The 19,910-nt window shown below is 39.7% G+C and overlaps 1 protein-coding gene across 3 annotated transcripts in view; it reads right to left on the bottom strand.

Annotated features, from left to right (window-relative positions):
* Positions 1-224: 224 nt before the first annotated feature.
* The window catches only part of col12a1a (collagen, type XII, alpha 1a), a 42,047-nt gene continuing 22,361 nt past the window's right edge, over positions 225-19,910 (bottom strand). For 2 of the 3 annotated variants that reach the window (XM_055230903.1, XM_055230901.1), the window contains 35 exons: positions 19,702-19,831; positions 19,488-19,627; positions 19,275-19,404; positions 17,347-17,489; positions 16,521-16,650; positions 15,749-15,891; positions 15,536-15,665; positions 14,891-15,010; positions 14,663-14,809; positions 14,459-14,575; positions 14,235-14,387; positions 14,079-14,153; positions 13,840-13,979; positions 13,622-13,745; positions 13,403-13,546; positions 13,113-13,277; positions 12,809-12,847; positions 12,518-12,656; positions 11,709-11,851; positions 10,337-10,446; positions 6,875-7,033; positions 6,554-6,631; positions 6,311-6,397; positions 5,900-5,953; positions 5,532-5,627; positions 5,190-5,243; positions 4,617-4,670; positions 4,229-4,282; positions 3,654-3,725; positions 3,537-3,572; positions 3,377-3,443; positions 3,116-3,298; positions 2,965-3,042; positions 1,986-2,156; positions 225-940 (listed from right to left, as the gene is read on the bottom strand). In XM_055230903.1, the coding sequence (XP_055086878.1) occupies positions 804-940; positions 1,986-2,156; positions 2,965-3,042; positions 3,116-3,298; positions 3,377-3,443; positions 3,537-3,572; positions 3,654-3,725; positions 4,229-4,282; positions 4,617-4,670; positions 5,190-5,243; positions 5,532-5,627; positions 5,900-5,953; positions 6,311-6,397; positions 6,554-6,631; positions 6,875-7,033; positions 10,337-10,446; positions 11,709-11,851; positions 12,518-12,656; positions 12,809-12,847; positions 13,113-13,277; positions 13,403-13,546; positions 13,622-13,745; positions 13,840-13,979; positions 14,079-14,153; positions 14,235-14,387; positions 14,459-14,575; positions 14,663-14,809; positions 14,891-15,010; positions 15,536-15,665; positions 15,749-15,891; positions 16,521-16,650; positions 17,347-17,489; positions 19,275-19,404; positions 19,488-19,627; positions 19,702-19,831 (3,942 nt within the window). In that variant the 3' untranslated portion in view covers positions 225-803. Of the gene's footprint in view, positions 1,691-1,985; positions 2,157-2,964; positions 3,043-3,115; positions 3,299-3,376; positions 3,444-3,536; positions 3,573-3,653; positions 3,726-4,228; positions 4,283-4,616; positions 4,671-5,189; positions 5,244-5,531; positions 5,628-5,899; positions 5,954-6,310; positions 6,398-6,553; positions 6,632-6,874; positions 7,034-10,336; positions 10,447-11,708; positions 11,852-12,517; positions 12,657-12,808; positions 12,848-13,112; positions 13,278-13,402; positions 13,547-13,621; positions 13,746-13,839; positions 13,980-14,078; positions 14,154-14,234; positions 14,388-14,458; positions 14,576-14,662; positions 14,810-14,890; positions 15,011-15,535; positions 15,666-15,748; positions 15,892-16,520; positions 16,651-17,346; positions 17,490-19,274; positions 19,405-19,487; positions 19,628-19,701; positions 19,832-19,910 lie in introns of all 3 variants that reach the window. The other variant, XM_055230902.1, reaches the window with a different exon arrangement.

Raw genomic sequence — 19,910 nt, 5'->3', positions numbered from 1 at the left:
GTTCCATTTTATCTCCTATTTGTAAAACGTGTTTACAAACTGATAAGAGTAAAGCCAGTCCTGCCAAAACAATAACTTTTGATGAAAACCTTGCTATTTATTTTTACTCTAAAACCTTCCCCATCTTTTTGGCTTTGGTGTTTTAGCTGTTTTCTCGAAACACATTTAACTGTCAAAACCAATAAAAGAATGAAGTGAGACATTTTTATAGACAAGAGACACCCTTTTGTAGTTTTTCAGTAGTTTTATTGAAAAATGCCTCTCTGTTTCTGAAATAAATAAGAAAATAAGGCTGTGTGGAATTCACAAAATGTGCAGTCAAAACATTAGAACAGCTATTGGATAGTGTCGCAAACCAAATCGTACTGCACGGCAAAAAACAACAATTACATTTGGACTTGGAAATCCTCAGTAAATATACACATGCAAGCCCATGTTGGCAAGAGAAAATGCATGAACAAATGTCATTACTGACCGTAGAAAACATTCAGAAAATCTTTAAAAAATTGTCTTTTGGGGATGGAATATTTGAAAATGTCCATAAACATACACTCGGTACTATAGCATACTTTTAGCTGGTTTAGTGCAGCACAGGATGAAGTCGAATGAACAATTGCTTTTATATTACAAGCTGACACATATATGAACACAGAGACACACAGGTTGCAGTTTGGTATGTAACTTTCTCATGTCAAAAAATATATATATGTTCAACATAGCCAGGGGTATCAAACCCATAAGTACTAGATTGTTTCTTCAACACTTTTTTACATATTTCCCTTTGAGAACTTGGACCAAAAAAGCTATGATCTCTTTGCATTACCCCGGTGTAGCGATCTCTTTCTCCTTTGTGAGAAATCAGATGAATCTATTGTCTCAAACTCTGCCTCGGGCTCCACAGGTAAAGGCACTACGTCAGGTGCAGGCTGGAAGCGGGTAGCTAAAAAAAATTTTGGCCAAATCAAACAAAAACTGTATCTACAAGTTTTCATATGCACAAATTAAATTATATTGCACTATGGAACTCCCACAAAAATGCCCCATATGTAAAAGCATTCTACACGTCTTTAGTTCTTACAAAAGGCTGAGTTGTGTTAACATCAAAAACAATGGATTATACATACTAAAAAGAAAAACTACAAAGAACAAATGGTAAACAAAAATAGTGCTGACATGGCCAACAGATGTAATAAGGAACATGCTGGATCAGAGCTGTTGTAAGGTTATGCTGGTGGTGAGTAAGCAAAGGGTTAAGAGGCGGAAAGCTTCAAAATACAACGTTAACTTGATGTTTTAGTGTGATTCCTGGATCATACATCATTTACAAGGCACACAACATTAGTTTATTTACACGTATCACTTTAACGTCAACACTGTTTGTTTGCTTTTTTGGTTTTAATCAAATCCTCTCTGTTAGTTGAACATGCTCCTTCCTTGCGTAGAAATGTTTTGTCTCTCTTGCTTTCCTCCATGTTTGTAGTTCAAGATGCAAGCAGGCCTGCAGGTTGTCATTACTTGTATCTGAGATGGTGTTAGTCAGTCTGGTCCGATTTTTTTTGGCTTTTATTTTTAAGTATCAGTATGTCCATGGTGAGTATCCTTACATGCCCTTAGAAACTGGGCAAACATCTCAGAAACAGGACTTCAAAGTGAAAGCGGCACAGTTGACTTAAGGTTTACTATGCCAAACCTGGAAATAGGTCAAAGAAGGTGTGAGTATTTTCTGTTGAACAAAGTTATAGGCATATCATAATAAAAAGATCATACACTAAATAGACTTTTCATGCTGATTCTAACATGTTTGAAATGTATGGAGGAATAAGAATTGAGATTCCCACTTTGCTACTGTAATTTTTTTCAAGTTTAATTTGCTGGGACAGAGCATTCCATTACTCCATACATTTAAGTAGTGAGTTGACGCGCATACATTTAGTCTTGTTTGACTTGAGTAGCACCATGCAGGGCCTAGACAGTGGTCAGTATACCTGTATATCCTTGTCCATTGTAAGGAATGCCAACACACTGGGAAGAGTCGCAGTATCCAGGTGGTCCGGGTGGTCCCCTCACTCCGGGAGTACCTTGCCGACCCGGAGGACCACGAGCTCCAGAAGAGCCAGGAGAACCTGGGGATCCCGTCCTGGACTCGCCTGGTGGACCTGTGAGAGAAAGAAGAATGCATTGACATCGGACATAAATTATTTAGAGGAAATTATAGGGTAACACTCCATGGTAGCGGGGCAGTTTAACTGCTTCAATGACTCAATTAAAAAGCCTGAGAAAAGAAGATATGGTCTGGTGTGGTGGAGTTACCCCCTGGCCCCGTCCGTCTAGACGTTAAAAATTCAGGATGGAATTTTCCCCCACTCTCTGTACTCTCTGATTTAAGTGGGCCCATGTGTTGTCAATCAAGCCACCAATGAAAGCTCATTGTACAGCTATTTCATTCTCACACACACAATAGTGAGTCACCAGAGGACTTCCTCCCACTGGCCTTTCTCACTTCATTCACAGAAACAGAACAGTCACTGTTTGGTCGAGTGGGCGACACAATGACAGAAGATTCAAACCACTGATGTAAATGCATTTCTCTGAGAACAGGAGTTTTATGATGTTATGGGGGATTTACAAAAGACTCAATAAATATGAAACCATCTCTCAAATGATCAAGCTGTTCACTGACAATCACCAAATAACGTAAGATATGGATTTGCATTGATTAGTGATTAGTAATAATACATAATATAGTGTATTTTCAGCAGAGATGATTCTGTAAATAATAGTATCTGTATCCGTTTGTGTTGGTAGATGTTTTAGTGATTTCATAGTAAAAGCACTGTTGTTAGAGTCACATCAGCGGGAGGCCTGCAGCTGCTGCAGGCCATGGCTCAGCCCAAATAACAAACATTATTGTTGGGGATTAAGCTTCGAGGTGTTGAAGTGTTATGACTTTAAAAAGTTCTTTACCTGGTGGCCCATTAGCGCCTCTTTGTCCTCGCATGCCAGTTCCTGGAGAACCTCTCTCTCCCTTCTCTCCTGGCAAACCTACATTAGAAAACACCATGAGCCCTTGCTTTAAGATCACTCACTGGCCTGTTGTCAATCTATGATGATGTACCTCTTTCACCCTGGTTTCCAGGTAAACCTGGACTTCCTGGAAAACCTGGTCTCCCAGGCTGTCCTGGCTCGCCTCTATTCCCTTGGTCCCCGGGAGGACCCGGAGGACCTGGTGGTCCGGCTGTGCGGCTGTTGTATCCAGAGGGGATCTGGTTGATCAAGTGGTCAATACGGCTCATCTGACCTGTAAAAGTATAAGTAGAAAATTGAAAATAAGACATAAAAATCATTGTAGTGCATTGAGAAAGAGAGAAGGACTCACTATTGACAAGCTGCTCACAAACTTGTCTGGCAATTGATCGCATCATGTTTTGAGAAGCAAAGTCTCCCTAAAACAGTGGCATAAATATGCTGAGATTAGGAAAACAAAATAGGTGCGTGGACAGTTGTGTCAAGATGTATTCATGAATGAGAGTACATACCCTCTCTCCTTTTTCTCCTTTAATACCAGCAGGGCCCTATTAAAAATATCAGTTATAGCATGAATAAAACACAGATTCAGAGACATTAATGGGTCATTCTGAAGGTCTAATACATACTGGACTTCCTGGGTCTCCAGGTTTTCCAGGTTTTCCAGTAATTCCAGGTACACCAGGGTTTCCAGGGTTTCCCTAAAAATGGAAAACCTCAGCATTACATTGTTTGTCTTGCTTTCCTGCTCTCTAATCATAATTACACCAATAACTTGTGTTAAGAGTTGTACAGAAGGCTACAGAAAGGATATATGCTTTGACATCTGCAGTGCATGTGGCACAATAAGCCAAGAACACCAAAGGGGTTGGAAATACACATCCAACCCAGAGCTACAGAGATGGAACATAAACACACAGCCACTGGTAATGGCTGCTGGAGCAGGCAGGATGCTATAGTGCATGTCAATTCTATGCTGGCATCAGCTCTCTTGGCAAGAAGCATACATTAAGTAGATTCAGACATCCCGAAACCACACAAGAAAGAAAATTAGAAACACAACTACCCTACTCTTTACTCAGCCTTCCAGCAGGGCAACAGTGGAACCAGCACTAATTATTGTAAATGTGTCAGGAAATAAAGCCCTAAGCCATGGATATTTATTTGGCTGTGTAGAACAGGGAAAACATAAACACACACTCACCATGGGCCCGGGAGGACCTCGGGGGCCAGACTGTCCCTCCTTTCCTGGTGGGCCCTACAAAGAAACAACATACAGTCACAAATGGTTTACAACACACAAGGGACGCTGCTCATGCGATACATCAATGTCATGCCTATACATTGCTTTCAGCCTTGGCTTTGTCATTTTGACAACAGAACTTGTTTAATAATTCTGGCTGACGCAAGCAAGAACACTGAGTGAAAGTGTAAAAAATGGCACAGGTTTATAGCGTGCAAAGAGCTAAGTGATTGACCAAAGGGCAAACAAGAGCTGAAGTAAGTGTTAGGTTCATGTGTGCTTTTGAATAAAACGTGTAAATGTTTAGAATCCAGTGTGTAAATGAGACGAGCCTGGAGGTAAATCTCACCCGTGCGCCGCTCGGTCCAACTGGGCCTAGAGGACCCCGTGGCCCTGGAGGCCCCTGCCAAAATAACAGACATTCATTCTTCATTACATGCTAATAGTGAGGAACAATGTTGAGTTTAAATGTTCAGTAAATAAATCAAAAACATTGATAGGTCTTCCAGCTCCAACATGATGAGAGGAAAAGTACTCATTGTTGGACTGAGCAATTTCATCAAATTTTATAACATAAGGCTATGCACTATTGCAAAAATACTGACTTGTTTAACAGATGTAAAGTCTTCCAATGTTCAAATACAAAGGATGGATACTTTCCAATCCACAGCTCCCCATTGGTAACACGAGTCTAGGCTTTGTAATAATTTCACTGCAGGACTAGCTTTCTACTGTTTGTCAATCAGTGGACTGATGGTAGAATGAGGAGCTCCCGGAGGATGGCAGGAGAAGCCTCCCACTTTGAATGTGGTTTCAATCTAACCATGTGGACAGGCTCCAATAGCACTGCTCTCTTCATGGACAGTCTGCTGCTTCCTGTTCATAAACCACAGAGACGAGACAGACAGGAAGGCACACTCACTTGAAGACCAGGCAGGCCTGGGGCTCCTGGATCTCCCTTTGGTCCTTGTCGTCCCTGTAGGTGCAGAAGGAAAACTTCAGAATCATTTAATGTTTGATTTTATTGTTTTGACATGAACTGTAGGTAGGAAAATAAAGGAATGCTTGAGTTGTTGGCCTAAGATGTTTTGTCAATAATTGTAAATTCCTTCCACTAGATTTATAATCAAAATATTTCAGTACAATTCCACAGGTTTTCAATAAACTCATATCCTCTCAAGACACACAACAGCCATAAGTTATGACATTTCTCGCATATGCATGGACTATTTCTAGCCATATACAGTAAACAAGTCTGACTCACTGGTTCACCAGGTAGAGACAGTCCGTTTGGCCCTTGTGGGCCAGGTGGTCCCATTGTGCCTGGAAGTCCTTGTTCACCTCGTGGACCCATAGGACCCTACCCAAGACAAAAAGATGAAAACTGTTATTTGGTACAAAAGGTGAACAGACAGGCCTTATCATTTTTTCAGATTGAGACAATGAACAGTCCTGTTCAAAAAACAACAGGACAAATATACACCCATATGTAATAAATAATCTCAAACGTGTTCCTTCTTCTTTGTCTAATATATGAAGATAATATGTTTGGCGAAAGCAGACCAGTTTCCACATTAGTTGATATTTTCATGTCAAATAATTATTCATAGAAAACAATAAGACTGGACTTACCGGAGGACCTGAGTCTCCTCTATCTCCCCGTGGTCCCTTTGTACCTGGGCTTCCCTAGATATTTAAAGACACACAATTGAGTGTAAGAAGGTTAACTGTCTGGAATGGATTCCAAAGCATTAAACCCAAAGCCAGACAAAATCCTCTGTGGGACAGCAGGGTTACCCAGGCCACACGCACTTAACTGGTATTTTCTCTGCAAACAAACTGTATATCTGTTGATACTTTCCCTGAACCAGCATTTTAATCCATGCTACTTCCATCTGTAGCTGGAAAATATTTAAGTAATTACGCCTCTATGTTGATTGGTAGAAAATTATATGGCATTAATATCAATATCTGGCACAGAGAGACTCGAGCGAGGTGAAGACAGATAAATGGGTATAATTGTAGACTATATGGTTGTTTTACCGATGGTCCAGGAGGCCCTTGTGGGCCAATGCTGTCTTGTGTGCATGTGCAGGAGTGGGGCAGGGATGGACACTTGGCCTCATCTCTCTGAAACACACAATTACATGTTCATTAATAAGACATGGAAATCCTATATGTCTGGTAAGTTGACACTGTAGTGTTCTCAAATTGATCTTAAGTTTACATAAGCACTAATAAAAATGCAAATGTCATTATATTGTTAATTCAGTTTAAAAGTCTTACTGTGGCTGGCAGATCGCAGCATTTGTCTCGGCTGATCCAACTCAGGCTGCAGACAATGTCAAACATCTGGAGCTGGAACTGCGAGACAGAAAAGTAAAAGTGAGGAAAAACATTGCATAAAGCGCTTGGAATAAAAAAGACCATTGTCCCAAAACAGACAACAATAAGAGCTGTAATGTGCCTATAAAGATACTACAGTCACTGAACGCTCTTAAAACTTAATCGTGCATTTCAGCACCAGAGGATCGTCTTATTTACCACTTAGAGATTCTGTTTCACAATGTGCGTTCCCCAGAATTTTAACAGCTTCTTTTCACTCACTGTTGCTGACTGCCTCTTTCCTCCTCCAGACTTGACCAGTTTGCCAAGCACTTCATAGCCTTCCAGAGTGATGTTGTTGGCCTCCTTGATGGGCTTCTCTGCCACCGCTTGGCAGTCCACATTCAACTTGACTTTCTCCGGAGAGACAGTGATGTGGAGCTAAAGAGAAAAGAATGAACAAGGTATGAATACATGTGTCTTTTTAAAGGACTACTTTGAGATAAGGACTTAAAATACTGGTTTCATGTCCTAACAAATTTCAATTTTCTGTAGATTTTGGACATTGTGGGGTTTAATATTTCATGATTTTTGAGTCCAGGTTTGGGCACACTGTCTGTAACAATATTATGAGATTGATTCAGTCCCTTAGCAAACTTTATGAGTGACTCTAGTTTCCATTGAATTTCTTTAAAATGTCTTGGGTTTTGTTCTGTGGATGGCAAAGCTCTACTAGTGAAAATTAAGACAGGCACTGTTTGGCAACCCTTTACTTGAATGGTTCTAAGAAACAAGAGGTTGGCTTCCATAGTTTAGTCTTAGCTGATTTGGGTTTAATCACACACTCGGATATTACCCCAGTGTGGTTAGTGATTTGGCACTCATCAACTTTGTGATGTCTCCAAAGTTGAATAGTCACCAAAAAGCCTGCATTTGCACAAAGCTGTGGTGAGTGATTGTGTAAGGCCCAATGACAAAGTGCCAGGTTTGATGGTTTCCTGTCCAAGGCGCCTCGTTCACATCTTGAAATGATATCATTTGCGGTGTGCCATCAAAAGTGCTACTCTTTCCATACTTTTTCTTCACAGTTGCAAATTTTCCCTAGCTCAACCATCAGACAGCATTCTTCATGTCAGAAAAAGCAAGCTACCACTCTCTGTACAAAGCCATACCAACCACAGAGCGAGCCATAGTTCTTGGCAACCAATCACAAAATTAAAATTGACTTCCTTGGCAACAGAGCAAAGTGGTGGTGGGCTGAGGATTATGGCATGGATATATTACCTCCTTTACTTACCCAAATAACAATTCAATGGTATGCTGGGTTAGCCGATAATTAACATGTTTGTATAATATCTTTACCAACCAACCAAACCAGCAAGTACACACTACTTAGTCACTGGAAAATGAAAAAGGCTTTGGCAAACACAGTAGGTTGGACTCTGTGACCTGATGAAAGATGTTTCAGTTCCACAGAGCTCAGGTGCTACTGATATGTGTCATTGTTCGCTATTTCATCACATCAAATACACACAAAACAGAATTGCCCCCCTTCTCAGTTATGCAATCTTTATGTGGACCACATTTGCACAAGAATGTTCAGAACCATTTGACATGTGGATTTTACATGCATGTTCTACACATAATGGCTCTATCAAAAAAGTTGTTGTAAACAATTTCAAAATAAAATACTATTACATAGAGTAGGCCAATAAGTTCCTATTTAAAAGTGTTTAGAGAGCTCTAATCACCTTCCTGCCTCACTAAAGAGCAGTCTGCATGTACTATTACAACCCTCCCAACCACAAACTCGGACGGGCTAGGAGCAGGATTTCAAATTACAACAAAGTATTGTATGTGGGATGTGTACAGTCAGTGCAACACAATTTTGAACTCAATGATGCCTGGTGAAGCGCATGGAAAATCCTCTCCCCATGACCTAACAGGAAGGGTCCCCCGATGGTAACTCACCCTCGGAGTGTGGGAGGGACTACATCTGCCAAAGTCATTCCTGACCACTTTCACACATGTTCGGTACCAGAGAAGTTCAAATTCACAACGAAAATTAGAATATTGTTCCACATAGTATTTATTTTCCTGATGATGTAATTTCCTTCTTACAACATTAAGGTTTAGAACAACTATTGACTAAACACTGTACACACACTGCACACTAACATGCAGAAAGCAGCAACAAAAAACTTTTTATGCTGCTAACCCTGGTAATACATGTTCAAATGATGTACAAGCCATGGCTTTAATGTTGGTCTACCACAGACATAAAAACACACGCCACCAGTTGGTAAGGGCACTTACTCAGCGGTCCGGTAAATAAGCAGCTAGGTGGACCACTGCAGCCTCACCATCTCATACAACAGCAACTTGTAACAACCACAAACTAGCCCACTCATGCTACATTCTGACTCTTGTCTCCCCAAAGACACACAAATGCATGCATAAATCAGGCTGCTATCCAACAGGAACAACAGTGATGTCATTTTAATCCATTGCTCTTCCCCTTACCCATTCATTCCTAATGTTACCCTGTAATTAGCTAAACGGTCCAATTCCGGGGGCAGTTACAGTAAGCTCTGATGTGCACGCCAGTAGTTAGTATCATTAGCATCAGAAACTTTGTTCAAAAGTGATGAAGTGGGAAAGTGCAAGAAAGTGCAAGAAAGGTCAGCCATTTTGAAGACTGCAATACTCAAAGCATGGACAAGACACTGGAGGTTGTGTTTGTCCTGCTGCGTTCAAGCTACAAAGTCATTCTAGGTCACTGCATAAATATAATACAGCTCATTGTCTGTATACACTACACAGCAGTGGGACACACAAAATGATGGTTTACATTTGGTTTTACTTTGAATTTGATGTCTCTCTTAGACACTCAGACTTTAGCACTGTGCTTGACTTGTAAAATGTTAATCATGCTTGGTAAACCGCTAAAGAAAAACAAAACAATGCCAAGACATTAAGGGAGACAATTTCATCTCAATGGGTGGGGGCATAAATCTGTGGGAAAATAGCTTGTTATATTATTGTATGCTACTAAATAAGAGTACTCAATTATGTAGATCATTTTTATGGCAAGTTACAAAAGCAAATAATCTGACTACAAGCATCCAATGATGATAAGAAATTAACAGTTTTAATCTTTCCTTCTGGATGCTGGATTCTGGATACATCAATTTGAAATCATTGACTTTTGTGCCTTTCAAAGAGTTTCTTGAGGTAAGCCCAAATCAAAATCTACCAAATTCATAATACAATTTCATAAAATTCCCTGACTGGCGAAAGCTGCTGTGGAATGTTCCTAACAACCACCAGGTGATGTTGACGCTCAGATGTGGCCAGGCTTTCATGCCTAACAGTTTGCACATTACACTGGGTCATTGGAGTTTCCATCCACAGTTTTAACCTTTCAAATCATATTTCATGCATCAAGTGGCCACGGTCTGACAACACTCAGTGTCCAAGCTCAAAAAGGGTGGTTCTTTTGACAATAAACAAGTGCACAGAGGAACAAAGGCTAAGCTCAGTAAGCGTATTCTGTTTCATATATGAAAATGTTTTGGGATGTATAGCGGTTAAGCCTAAAAGAAAGCAGTGTTTGATTTAGAGAGACACTGTATGGGGCAACAAAAGTCAATAATGCATGAGGCGATAGAAAACAACTGGCCACAAAAACCCATACAAAACATCAACATGCGCACACATATATAAGATGTATACACTGTTTACCTTATGGAAACTGCCATGGAAGACCCTCTTAACTTGGTCCTCATTGAAAACGGCTTTCTGAATTTCTCCTCGGGTGTCCTTGTTGTAGAATGAGATTGTTTTGCTTGAAGCTGAAATGAGAGAAGACTTTGATGAACCCCCAATGGTACATTGTGGTGGCACGCGAAGGCATAAGTATAGAAAGCACATGGCTCAGGACAGAGCAGGGGGATCAAGAGAGAGGTACGAAGGATTAGGTTCATGAGCATAATTGTTGACATGCGTTAGGCATGTGTGTACAATGATCTTTTGGGTTTTTTTTTCAAACTTCTAAAAAAATGGTCTTCATTGTTGTGGTGTATATGTAAAGCACTTTGCTAGTGCAATGTGAATAAAATGGCCTGGTTAGAGTGGCTTTTTTATTGCATTTGTATAGCCAAATATTCACTACTAAGGATTTAAGTTTCATTCACAAAAAATAAATCAGTCAGTTTTTGCAGATTCCTTAGTTCAGGTGCTTAAGTTTTAATTTCTTGCCATTTTGAGTAGTAGTTTTATATAGTATAATTTTTCTACCTTCCCCACCTTCAACACCCATTCATTTACCATTTTTACTGTAAGTTCTCATATTTACCTATGTACATGTAGATTTCTATTGTAGGGTTTTTAATTGAGATAGTAATTTCTAATTGTCTTTTTTGGTCCTCAGCCAATACACGGTCAATAAAAGCACAGAGCAGAGTTCAGACTTTGGAAGAATAAATGTGGCTCTATATTTTTAATGGCAATAATGAAAAAAAAATGTGATCAAACAATACGATGAAGAAAATGTGTTTACAGAGCCTATATTACACTATTTTCTGCTCTATGTTATAGTGTTGTTTCCTCATCAAACACATACCTGTGTTTTGTTTCATTCATGCATGTTTAACTCACAAACCCTGAGTTCTTCTCTCAAACTGAAAATACTCTGCTCTGCTGTGTTTTTAAATCCATACACATTTCACTAGAATCATTTCATATAATTTCAGCCCTGGAATTGTCAGTCTCCACAGAACTAGAGGTAAAATGTAGCAGTTAAATTACAAACTACCACTTCATGACAACCCAAGGTGGAACAGAGCATTTTGAGCTTTGGAGATGTAGACAGACTAATAATAAAGGATTTCACAAATGTGTGAATGAAACAAAATATAACTCCAGCTTTGTTTTTAAGGGAGTAACAACATTATAACATTGATTAAAGCTCACAAGAGTCAATTTTTTTTCCCTTTAATCTTTTTTGTCGTATTACCTAGCCTTATTCTGATGTCATAAAAACTTAGTGCATTAGCTTTAAAAGTAAACAGGTGCCCAGATGTTTACTAAGAGCTTCCTCTCTGTGGACACTTACGGTTGACAGTGAGGCCGACCTCCGGGTTGTTGTTCTTGTCAGAAATCTGCCAGATGTCAAACGGCTCGGATCCAGTGTCAGGGAGCAGCCGGAAGAGGAGGATGATGGTGTAAGCTGGGGGAAGACCCTCCGGATGGATCTCCCTGTTTGACAAAAAACATACACGTGTTTCTGCTTTAAAATCAAATCCAGGAGGCCAGGCATCCAACAGGAACATCAATACAAAACATAAATCGCGCAACAATCATCCAGCTTCTATTTCATCCCTACCAAATCTGCAAATGTCTTCAATTTTTTGTCCAGCCTTGAAAAGATTATGCACATATTGAAGGAATTGAATGTATTCTTGCCTTGCCTCATTACAGTTTGAAGTTGCCCCATTTGCACACATAAAAGAAAAACTAGACTATAAACATAATACGCATCATTTCAGCATACTTAGGGAAGAATTTCGATAGCTTGCTCTCCATGTTTCCTTCCACGTTGCGTAAGTTAACACCAAACTGATATGAACCTACTAAAAATCGATTTGTTGATTGTAGGATTTTCATTTGGCAGTTATTTCATTTTCCTCGAGCACCTCTTAATCCACTCAGTTTAAGAACAAATGGAACTGTGGGCTCTGTTCCAATAGGCAACAAGGAAACCCCTTTGAATACACTATTAAACACTATTATGACTAACGACTGTGGGTTGAGAGGGATTACAGTACACAGGAGATAGGGCCAAAAGGCTGGGAATATCCACATAATGAGGCTCACACACCCCATATTTGACACACAAAAACACTATTTAGCCCTGTGTCTTACTTGGTGGGCTGGTTTAGGAAGGAATCTTTGTGAAGCCGGTATGCGATGTAGCTGTTAAAGGAACCAGGCTCCATCGACACGCCATTCATTCCAGCAAATGTGCGGTCGGTGATGTTGAAAGCCTCCAGCATCCTGAAGCCTGAAAAGAGATCAAAACAGACGCAAAGAGATGAGCATAGACAAGTGGAAGTAGAGAAAGCACATATACAATTGTAGAGCAATCATACAATGCTGACAAGATTTACAAGGGATTTATAATAGTTCTGTTTGAAGGCAATGATGTGTGCTTACCAGGTGTGGTGAAGCCATTGATGTAAATCAGAGGGCAAGCTGAAACAGGAAAGGCAATTTTAGAAAACATTTGATAAAAGAAATTCAGCTGTCTTTGACGTTTTTCATTTTATACAAAAGTCATAGCAGGAATACAATGTTGGAGATATACAGTATTCAGGGGTTCGAGCTTCCTGTTATAGGCAACATTTTGAGGATTTTTCACTAGTAAAATAATAGTTAATTGCTATAGCAGCAGTCCTAATGTTTCATCATTCTGAAATGGATAGTATGTACAAAGGTTTTAGTGAAATACAAGTCTTACTGGAAGTGGCTGTTTCACAAATGAAGGTAATCAGGTTATCCTGGATCTTTGCAAAAGCATCATAATCGTCGACCACAAACACGTGTCTTTCACTTGGTTTGCTGCCAATTTGTCTCAGCTCAGACATGTCCACATCAGCCACACCCACCACAAACACACTGTAGCCTGGAAGATAGATTGATGAAGATGATAGCTCAATTAGCCATAATACAAATTATATATATATATATATATATATATATATATATATATATATATATATATATATATATAATTAGTCCCACACGTACCAGAATGCTGCAGTTTCTCAGCACTCTTTTTGACCTCATCCTGTGATCTTCCATCTGTGACCACCACCAGCACCTTAGGCACATTTCTCCTCATGCCACTGTCAGAGGTGAAGACCTTTTCATAGACATGCTTCAGAGCAACACCTGAAAGAGTGTTGAGGGGGAGTTATTACAGAATCGGTCACTTTAAATGAACATGTTTATTTAAAGTTGATTTACCAGTTTTGGTATTCCCTCCTCTGTAGCGCACATTCTGCAAAGCTGACAGCACTATGCCCTTATCATGATATGTGTTTAGTTTGAACTCTGTCTTGGCATCGTCGCTGTACTGCACAAATGAAACCTGTCGACAACAAGCACAGATGAAAGACTTGTTAAAACAGTAATTGTTAATAAACAGGTAAAAAGTAATCCACAATGACAGTATGTCTGCTGACCTGCATGCCTTTAGGACTAATCTCCTCAAATGCTCCTGTCATGCTTGTTACAAACTGGATCACTTTGGCAAAGCTCTCATCTCCAATACTCCAAGAGCCATCAATAAGGAACACAAGGTCTGCCTTAGCACCCTTGCAAACTACAGGACAATTTGAAAAAAAAAAAAGTTTTGTTATCAATATATTAATACTGAAATCATAATTAAATGGTTACGTCGGCCATTTGACCAATGCCATACCATCCAGAGCAGGTGGGACAGTCGCAGGGGTCGGCGGGGGAGGGGGTTCTGTGGGCATCTCAGTTGGCTTCACCACTACAACACACACCAATAAACACACGTAAGGTTTAGCGTGCAGCAGAAACAAAGAAGACCAATGAAATAGTGGCATCTTACATGTCCTCTCCTTGACGCTGACTCCCGGGCCCTCCAAGTTAGGGGTCTGAGTGTAAACTGTAGCATTGTACAGAGTGTCAGGAGTCAGCCCATCAAAACAGTGTGTGCTTTCTGAGCCTCTGACTGTGATCTCTTGGGCACCAGATTTAGAAGCTATGGGCAAAGAAAGAAAATATTACGACAGGTTTCATCATTTTTATTTCAATAAAAAATAGTTAACTTACTGTCAAATGGGTTAACTTTAAGCCTGTATGAGGTAGCTGCGCGGTGTGGAGCCCAACGAAGGCAGAAAGAATCATACCCAACATTGTAGGTGGTCAAGTCGGTTACATTCAGGTACACTAAAAAGTATAACAAAGTTGGTTTATTTATTATTCTCTCTTCTGTCCATAGACATTTTAAACAACCATGTCTGAGTATTCACTTACATGTTGTGCCCTGTCCTACCAAAGGCTCACTAATCCCTGTGCTGTACTGTGCCAGCACTTTGAGGTCATAGGTGGTTCCTGGTTGGAGATTGTGCAGTTGGTGGGTTGTCACGTCTCCAACAAATACCTCCTGGGACTCATCAGAACCTGAAAAATGATTTACCTTTTTAATAATATCACATTGATAAAAAATAATTAAGTCATAAAAAAAAAACAATATTTTTTTACCCTCAGGCTGGTAGATAAGTTTGTATCCAGTCACTCTGGAAGGAGCAGGATCCCAGGACACCCTAAACCGCGTGTACCACTCATCAGAAACACGCAGGTTCCTTGGGCCGAGCATGCCCACTGTGGACAAAGAGACAGCTATACAAGTCCATGGCTTGGAGAAGTGGACAGCTTTACTTACAGCCTGATCCAAATGTGAGCTGTCAGCGTTGTATTTATAGTATTAAAACATATTACTGTTAATAGCTTCTGAATTAAGGCTGGGATGATGAATTCAACCACATCAGAGAAAACAGAAACCCAAAAATTGAGCTAGCTGGAGGAGTGGAAAGGTATTACGCATGATATGAAAGGCAATATTAGTGGAGACCCCGTCAAGCACTGAAAGTATACAATCCTCCTTACTGGACTATAGCCAGATCCTAATTCTCTGGCAGAGGTTACAGCTGCTTTTTGGCTCTGGGAAAAGTCAGGAATTTCACTTATGCCATTTTTGCAAGAGTAGTTCAGGACCTTAATCAATGGCCAGTTTATTTTAAATAATCTTCAGTGGATTATGTGGTGATGTGGGTCTGTCAGTGTGCTTAAAGAGGATGTCAGAACTTTCCATACAGAGGTATAGAGTGTGCACACTGAATTATGTACCTGTGCGTCCATCTCCTTCCAGCTCTCCTCCTGGTCCATCAGCGTAGATTGCAGTCACTTTAATGTTATAAGGAGTATCAGGATCTAAGTTTTGAAGCACAACACTGTTCCTATTTCCTGGTACGGTAGTCTGTAAAATAAGATTACAAAGAGAGGATATACACTGATGCACTAAGGCTTTGGCAAGAATATTTAAGTTAAAAATTAACTTACAAACTCCTCAATAGGATCTCCTGTTTTCTGGGCATATGTGATGCGGTACTCCATGACAGGACCTTGAGCGTGTTCCCAGGTCACAGACAGAGAGCTGGTGGTGGGGTCATACACTTGCAAGTTCCTGGGACCACTTCGGGGAACTATGAAGATGAAACATTTGATTAGTTTTCCAAAATTGGTTACATTTTGTGATAATGGTTTACCACAAGAAAATCCAAAATATTAGATCTATTAAAGGTGCACTACGTAGCTTTTGGTGAGGAGGTTCTTCCCCCTGTTTGTTTCTATAGATGTGCTACTCTTTTTCCTGTAGTGTTTCAGTTCTCAGTCTGGTATTAAAGTTTTCTATCTCTGCTAACACTGCTAACCATAAAAATACATGTTTTTAATGTATTTTTAAGCAATTCAAAAACAATGAATAATTGAATTCCAATAATTAAATTAAATGTAATTTAATTATCGGAAGACAAAACAATACAAGCATATTCCTGGAGACGAGCAGAAAAGTTACATAGTTCACCTTTAATTAATTTATCTTCTGCATTCCATCTCAATAACTTTAAGCAGAATATAGTCAAACATATATTTTTTCACATTAATTCTCTAAGCCATAACTCACTGTACACCACATGGTACACCACATGGTACACCACATGGTGCCCTACAAAGTACTCTGGCATGGTCCAATTAAATTAATATATTTTACAATTAATAGATATTTCTACGTTTAAAAAAAATACTTTTTCTTGTATAGCTGAGTTATGCTTACGTGTCTTTCCAGCATCACTAACTGCAGGTCCCTCTCCATCCGCATAGAGGGCAACCACGCCCACGTTGTAGTCGGTGTCAGGGATCAGCTGCTGCAGCAAAGTGGTAGTGGTGGTCCCTGGTACTACAATCTGTACATAAACAGGCACAATAATGAAACTATGTGTTAATTCTCTAATCTAAGTTGCTTGTTATAATGTTTACCACCACATTTACACTAAATAACCCCCCGTTGTAGAAAGTGTGAAGTTTGACAATTGGAACAGCTGGGCAAGCCTACCTCACAATAAAGAAAGCAAATAGTCACATAGTATCTGAAACCTAATTAGTTGGTTTAGGCAACAAGGCAATGTTCTTCAACAGCCATGACCATATTAGATGAGTGAATTGTGTATTGGTTTACCAGGGCAAGTAAACTCTAAGTGTGAAAAAAAAAAAAAATGTTGAACACAATGTCAAACAAATGGGGGTGATCTACAGTGGCATTGTCACGTCTCAATGACCCAGTGAACACTTTTAACACCCCACCATATGTTACAACTACTATTACAACTACCTAGGGCCACACATATACTAGAAAATGTTGTACAAAAAATGTACAAATGAAAAGTATAGTTCTATTTAAAGGAGCTTTAACTCTTGAGAAAACTGAAAGATGAACTACTAAACTAATACAAGAATTCAATGAATTTAATTGTTTACAGTGTTGTTAACATTCTATTACCCAAATAACTACAGTATTTGCAACTGCTACTACTACTACTTCACAAAACAGAAATGTAACACATGATGAGATTGGCTTTTTCAAGTCAAATATTTGGACTTACAGACTCAGCTGGCCTGGCACCAGTCACAGGGGAGTAGACCACCCTGTACTGTAGCACTGGGCCTGTAGCTGCCTCCCAGCGCACATTCAGAGTGTTGGTGGTGGGGTTGAAAACCTGGATGTTCCTGACTGGGCCGCGTGCCACTATAAGAAACACAAGAAAGAACATTACAGTACTGCACATACATGATCAAGAGCTGGAGAGTAATTACAAATACCCATGTTACTGTAATTGTGTAAATGATTAAACATGCTTTTGTACTTGTAATAGCGTATAATTCTAATCATGTGATTGTAATTAGCTACAGTTCAAATCATAGGAGTTATTGAGTACAGTCCCAATTGTTCCCTGGTTTTCTTGTCACATTCTCTGCACCTACAAACACATAACGGCACAGCATCGCCTCCTCTGATTGGCTAGAGAGAATACGCTGATTGTGGTTTAACAACTTAATTGAGCTTTAAACTCTTTAATTGTTAATGTATTGTATAAAAGACTAATGTAACAATGTGTAAAAAAGTAACTAGTACTTTGAGTAGTATTTTTCATATATGTTTTACATACGTTTACTTAAGTACAAATTTTACATCAGTACTGGTAATGGAGTACATTTCTAAGAATGTAACTATACTTTTACTTAAGTATACATTTCCAGGACTCTTTTCAACACTAGTTACAATGAATTTTTCTCATAGTAAAGTCTAGACTAGCTGGAGAAGATGCTAGCGGTGGCTAATGAGAGTGTTTGAGTAACAAAAGAGCTCAGCATGAAGCACAGACAAGTTTAAGACAGCTTAACAATACAACCAACAGGACACTTCCTCTCTGCTCTATAAAGCTTCATGAAAGTATGAGGTACCATTAAAAAGCACATGTTTTAAAGCTTTGTGCTACTACTTCTTATATCCTTGTAACTGCTGAACATCACAATAGGAACAACACGGAGACAGCCATTTAAAAGTTAATGTCGGCAACAACCTAATTGCACCAGAGACATCCGCACTAGTTTAGATTAGACTTGAATGTAAGTAATATTGTTACATAAGAAATTATTACGAGTAAAGGTAAAACAGAGGTAGCAGCAACAACCACGAATGTGACCTTGGACTGGTAAGTTGAGAGCTATTAAACACATAATGCTCTCTATTCATTTCTAAGCCTCTCCGTGCACCCTGCTTCTTTTTCCTCAAAGGAAAGCCAATTACTCAACAGAGTCCCTCCACCCCGTTCCCCCAGCTCCATCATTATCCTAACCGCCGGCCTCCATTCCAGCCTATAAATGGACAATATTACAGTAAAGACAGAGAAGACACCATTATAACGTTGCAAGGCTGATGAAATTCCTTCCTACACAATCACCCCACAAAATGCTGATTCATTCCTTGCAGTGGCTAGTGGTTTACATTGATGGAGGAAGATGGAAAATCCAAGTCTGCTTATTCAAAGGTCAAGTAAAGAGAAATGTTTGAGCTCAATTTTTGTATTACGTTTTCATAGCGTAAATGTCATTGTGAACCCAGTGCTAAATAGTTCACCAAATTGGAATTTAGGGGCATTTTGATGGGTCTCACTGCTCGTAAAAGTTGAAAAAAAATTTGCTTAGCTGACTGCTGCAATGAATCTTGGTGACATAAAGACATTACATGCCAGAAATGAAGGCCACAAAGTTCAGTCTGGAAAGACATGAACATTTTAATAAGTCACTTAAAATTACATTGCTTCTTATAAAGGTCAGCAAGGCAAATCATTCAAATTGGTCATTTCAATCTCCATTTATCTGGGCTTGGTACTGACACATACTATTTTCTTCACTTTCTTAAATAGAGATCCTAACTTGCCACACTACAATAACCCATCACTAATACTGATATGTTACTAATAGTTCTCCGTAGCCTAATATTGGCACAGCAAATACAGATTTTACTTACATGTTTTGCCGTTCTCAGACATGCGCTGGCCCTCTCCGGCAGAGTAGACAGGGGCCACCGTCACTTTGTAGACAGTATCTTGCTGCAAATTTTTTAAGACAGTGCTGTATGTGCTGCCAGACACCTGAACCTAAAGACACAGGGATAAGGCTTGCTATATTACAGAGGATACAAACCCACTGTTATTCATGTAAATATTGTCATTATGCTTACCATTTCTTCATCTCCTCCAGCTTCAGGGACATAGAAGACCCTATACTGGCGCACGGGACCCTCAGCTGCCTCCCATTGGACATTCAGAGTGCTGGTGGTGGGATCAGTGACACGTAGATTCCTGACTCCACCCAAAGGTTCTACAATAAAATAATAAGAGAGTAGAGTCCAATAGAATCACATGCAGAGATGTTGTAACATCAGCACCACTTACTGGTCCTGCCAAGGCCATTGAGTTCTCCACTCACTCCTTTGGCATAGACTGCCACCACAGTGATGGCGTACTCTGTGTCAGGGGTGAGCTTCGGAAGCAGCACAGTAGTCTTCTTCCCTCCAACTTGGGTCTAGTTAAACAAGGCCATTTTTAAAATAAAAAATTCCAAGCTGACTAGAATGAGGTGAGAATAGGTTTAAACTTCTATG

The sequence above is a fragment of the Periophthalmus magnuspinnatus genome, chromosome 22 (genome assembly GCF_009829125.3).
Source record: "Periophthalmus magnuspinnatus isolate fPerMag1 chromosome 22, fPerMag1.2.pri, whole genome shotgun sequence".
Classification (NCBI taxonomy): domain Eukaryota; kingdom Metazoa; phylum Chordata; class Actinopteri; order Gobiiformes; family Gobiidae; genus Periophthalmus; species Periophthalmus magnuspinnatus.
This window is presented reverse-complemented; position numbering and strand designations above follow the sequence as displayed.